This window comes from Lathyrus oleraceus, chromosome 4, assembly GCF_024323335.1.
Source record: "Lathyrus oleraceus cultivar Zhongwan6 chromosome 4, CAAS_Psat_ZW6_1.0, whole genome shotgun sequence".
Taxonomy (NCBI): Eukaryota; Viridiplantae; Streptophyta; class Magnoliopsida; order Fabales; family Fabaceae; genus Lathyrus; species Lathyrus oleraceus.
The window spans coordinates 159,048,916-159,054,011 of record NC_066582.1 but is presented as its reverse complement, the minus strand read 5'-3'; the positions used below and the strand labels follow the sequence as shown (position 1 = coordinate 159,054,011).

The 5,096-nt window shown below is 33.5% G+C and overlaps 1 protein-coding gene and 1 pseudogene across 1 annotated transcript; both read right to left on the bottom strand.

Annotated features, from left to right (window-relative positions):
- Positions 1 to 262: 262 nt before the first annotated feature.
- Positions 263 to 4,461, bottom strand: LOC127074294 (type I inositol polyphosphate 5-phosphatase 2-like). Its single transcript, XM_051015605.1, is given in 9 exon segments — positions 263 to 760; positions 841 to 989; positions 1,123 to 1,231; positions 1,366 to 1,550; positions 1,631 to 2,354; positions 2,579 to 2,683; positions 2,770 to 2,963; positions 2,965 to 3,069; positions 3,192 to 4,461. Coding segments are annotated over 9 exon segments (1,815 nt in total). The 5' UTR covers positions 3,222 to 4,461; the 3' UTR covers positions 263 to 546.
- On the bottom strand, positions 2,382 to 2,522 carry LOC127077061 (uncharacterized; annotated as a pseudogene).
- Positions 4,462 to 5,096: the final 635 nt, after the last annotated feature.

Here is a 5,096-nt window from a genome sequence, read left to right as displayed (position 1 = left end):
CCATGTTGAGTAGTATCATCCGATGGTTTATATGGTTTCACTGAGAAATCCATAAACCTTATCAGAGTGTTCCTATTGAAATAGGTGGTTTATGTAACTTTTTTCTACCTAGTAATAGCTAGTAATAGTATAAAATATATAATTTGCACAAGTTGATCATAAGCAAAAGAAAGTTACTAATCTTTTAGCAGTAATAAATTATACTTTTTATGTAGAAATATAAAATGAAATAAAAATAGACTATGGACATTAAAAAGATTGATGGAGAAAAAATGTTTCCCTTTACAAATTCTAAAAACAGTGTACTAGAACTATTCTTCTTCTCACAACACATAACACATTTTAAAAACAATATTTTATCGCATGTATCTCTAACTATTTACACACATTTCCTATCATTTATTATAACTATATCTCTTCCATGTAACTCATTCATATTCACATTATTACTCTCAAAAAGTAGGCTTCAAACCTCAACCAAAGTGTTAACACCCTGCAGAAGAATAAACAAAACCATATAAACATTATCTTTTGCCATGTTATCTACTAGAACATGTCTCCATCATCCTCTCTAAGGAAAATCTCTGGATGCACAACTGCACTAGTGAAATTTAGAGCTCGATGTAGTTTCCGGCGATCAATTACTTCGACATCAACCAAGAAGATTGAGCTAACTGGTCGATGATCCGAGAGCTTATTTTCTGCACATTGATACTCGAGTTGCTTTATTCCTTTTCCTATCCACAATATGCGATCACACCTGCATCATAATCTTACACATAAGAATAATCGTGTCTAATGCATGCATGGCTAACAAAATGTTCATAGGGTTGCATTTACCATGCTGGAGATCTCTTTTTTTCGCCTTCTTGTGTGACCTCGCCCGCATATTTATCGGAGTTAAATTCATACTTGTAAGTTGGTGGAAAATTTACCAACCCTTCTTTCCATCCCTCAAATACATGACCATTACATAATTCAATTCTTAGCTGCAAATAAAGTGAAGCATTAAAATCTGAATATAAGTTTTGTGACGAAACTTGCATAACAAGGTATCCTATTCCTAAGCTTAGGCCTTAATAAAAGTTAGAATAAATTACACACAAGTGATTTAGTCCTTACCTGGTCATAATTCTTGAGTTCATCCCACTTTTTTAGAGCTACTAGCTTCCGAACCTCGCCATCCGACATATTGATACGGTAATTCAAATCTCCAAACCAAAAAATCTGACTGTTAAAATGTCCAACACTCACAATCCATTAGCCATTCATCTTTAGTACATTTTTCTAAGAGCCATTCTGATTTATTAAGCTCATAAGATGATTTTAAAGGACAATTTTTAAAGTGAGGCAAAACTTGCTTACTCGTGTGATGGAATCGTGCGCGGTTGATCTGTGTCAAAGACTGAAGAGAATCGAGTGCGCTGTAGAATTTCATGAACATCTGAGTTTCGTCTTTGCTCCGCTCCATCTTTTTGGCCAGAAGCAAGATGGGAACAGACAAAGCACATACGCGACTGAAAAACCGACATACTAACCGAAACAGACCCCTGCATTAGTCATAATTTGTTACCTCATCTACTAAATAAAAGCACACATATAGTGAATTATCTTATGATTATGCCATTACCTTGTTTCCCATGTAGCCCATAAGACCAACTCCAACAGGAGAAACTTTCAAATGATGAATGTGCCTTCTCAGCTTCCTTTGCACCCAAACAGACACATATATTCCTACCATCTGCTTACTCGCAATCCTAACATACTTCCGATGTGATTTCTCGCTAACATCTTTATCATCTTGTAATTCATTGAAACTATCATTTTCTTCGTCAGATGACATATCAGATACATCAACTACTCGAGGAACCGTTTCTTGTTGTTTTTCTCTCCATAACAAACTCAAATTTCCAGAACTTCGGTATGAACTTTTCTTTCCGTAACCATACATTGAAGCACTATCTATCAAACTGAATCCAGTTTTAGCTGAACTGCTTAGTACTCTACGCAACTTTGGAGTCGAATCAAAATTACGAGTTTCGTGTAATGGACGTTCAGGCCAATCAAGTATAGTTTGAAGATCAATGTCATATATTTTCCTCAATTGAAGATTCTTTTCTATACCAATTATGGTTTTCTCTCCCTCTTCCACCATATCTAGCTGATTCATTTGTGTATCAAAAGAAGAATTTGTTCTAACAGGAGAAGGAGGTGCACTATAGCTTTTCTGTTTGGTTACAGATTCAGATGATTTGTTTAGAGTTCTTCTAATGATTTCTTCCCATTTCGAAATAGGTTTGTTATCTTCAGCTCCTAACACATTCCCAGCATTCAATGGAACCACCTCTTGAAAACTGTTAAATCATCACATAAATCAACACATACGTAAATATTATCTTCGAAAGCCGAGGATAAACCAAGGCCTAAGAAGGGGTTCGGAAATAGTTTTCAACCAGCAATAGACGCGCCTCGGTTAGAAGCTAGAATCTCACTAACTACGTCATTGCCCCGAGCGCAAAGATGCTTGGTAATGTATTAAGATCTTCATTTTAAATAATCTCGAAACACATGTACTTACCCAATAATGTAAATATCTGCTGGTTTTTGAGTACAAAGCCAGCCATCAATTTCAAGATCATTGCATGGAGATACTCCAGCAACATTCCAAGTACCAATTGTTACCCTGAAAATTAACCATTAATAATTAATTTCACTAAGTAATATTTTTCAAAGTTAACGACAAATCGCGTAATCAGATTAACATCATACCTCACTTCCTTCGAATCTATGTACTGAGCACGCAAAGTTTCTGATTTTCCTCTTCTGTGTCGTCTCGCCTTGTAGTCCTTGCAACATGTATCTGAATTACAAATATCAAACCACACATATAAGGATTTTAACTCTTTCATCATCACCTCATCATTTATATTAGTTTCACATTAACATGATGAAGCACATACCATTATCATCTTCACTCTCAGTTTCAGTATCCGCTTCATCTTCGCTAAAATCGCACACTTTTTGCTTTATATTCAACCATTTCTTCATCACTATGGAGGGCCAAAACACCTGTCATAAAACCAAACAAAAATGCTTTAAGAAAATGCAGCTCACGTAATAAGACAGTTACATAATATATACATTTTAGTACAAATATCTTCATGGAAGATTACAAGCATGTTAAAGCTAACCTCTGAGCGTTTTCCTTTTCTTGTTTTCATTGTACTCAAATCAAAATACTATAACTCAACTTGTCTACTGTACTGAGCCTAACTTTCAAAGCTCATATGGAAGCTACAACTTTTAGCCACTATCTATCTATTCATATATTTAAGTAACTAACTAATAGATCTTTTCAGATTGTAACAATTAATAAAACAATAAAGTTGGAGTTATTTGAAAGGTATATGATATATCCACAGACTTTGTAGCACTGACACTTTAAAAAAAGACGTGTTCGTCTCAGTGTCACAGTGTCAAGTATTGGACAACATGACACAGACACTTATTGTTACGTTCAATTTATTTATTTATTTTTAAATATTATCGGTGTCGACTTATCATATCAGTGTGAGTCGTGTCTGGTGTATATGTGTCAGCAATTCATAGTCGACAACAAGTGTGTGAAATGACAATATCAGCTAGATATTCACAACCACAACTTTCATAAGGTAAAGAAAACAAAGTAGAATACTACTGGTCCTCACACTGCAAAGTATTCTGATAATAAAACACAGGAAAACATACTCTCAACAACAAAAGGTTAAAACTATAAAATAATCCAAGTAGCTAATTTTTTCTATTACTTTAGAACAATAATGCAGAAACTAATATCTACTTCACTAGCAGATTCACTATAGCCACAAAATGTAGATGTTAATACATCAGCAATCACCTTAATTGATGAATAATATGTATATTTTCTCCCATATATTCACTATTAATATGGATTAATTAGAATAGAGTCAACATGGTAAGCAAGTAGCTAATAAAAAGTTAGTGTAAATCATAAAATAATCCAAATGGGTATATTTTACTATTATTGGTTAGACCAATAATGCTACAACAGTAGCAGAAATCACTGCAGCCACAAATTGCAGAAGTGATTAATACATCAGCAGAAACCAAAACAGAAACTGATGACGACTGGCAACTAATAAGAAAAACAGAAACGTACAAATTAGATTTTTCAATGATCCCCACATGGGAGAAAATCCCCTAACAAGTAACTATCTTATGATATAAATAAATAAATAACCAAGATTACTTGAAAAGCTTTATAGACTAGAGTAGTTAGGAAGATAATATTATCTAGTTTGAAAGAGTTGAGTTGAGAGACAGTAGGTTTTGAAAAGTTAAGAGAATTAAAGTTTTGTTCCTTCTATTTTACTATGCTAAAACAGGTATAGAAATTGACAAATGGAGCATATTTCTTTTGTAAAGTTGAGGCATAAAATAGAATGGTGATTTGAGGAAGTGAGGGCAAGGATGTAGGGTTAGATTGTGCGCACTATATGTGAAGGTAGCAATTTTGAAAGCATGCATCCATCTATCTAATCTGTTGAACAAGTTGGTGGGGGAATAATAACTTTCATTATTACTGTTAAATTAACTAACAAATCCAAAAATGTTAAACTGGAATTGAGTGATGAAAGATAAGTGAAAGCAACTTGCTTGTATATTTTAAAAGATGTTTGGATTGATAATATCATAGAATAAAGTGGACTAAAATAGAATAATGTAGTGTTCTAATACTTGTATTCTTTATGTTTGGTTAGGAATTAGAAATGAAGGTGAGGTAGTGGAATTATGTCGGGTGGAGTAATACTTCTGATAAGACGGAATGAGATGGAACTATAAATGTTAAGAGGCTCATCAAAGAGAGAAAGGAATCCGTTATTCTTAAAGATTTTTATTATTAAATGGGTTATTTTTCGCATTTCTCTAGTTTATTTAATTTTATTATGGTTTGTTTAGTGGCCCATGGTCCAACCCGTTTTTAAACTCAAACTATATATTGTATGTCTATTGTGATACGAGGGTAATGAGAAATCTGAAAAGTTATTCTTATGTTATTTTTCTTCTTATCTTTAGAG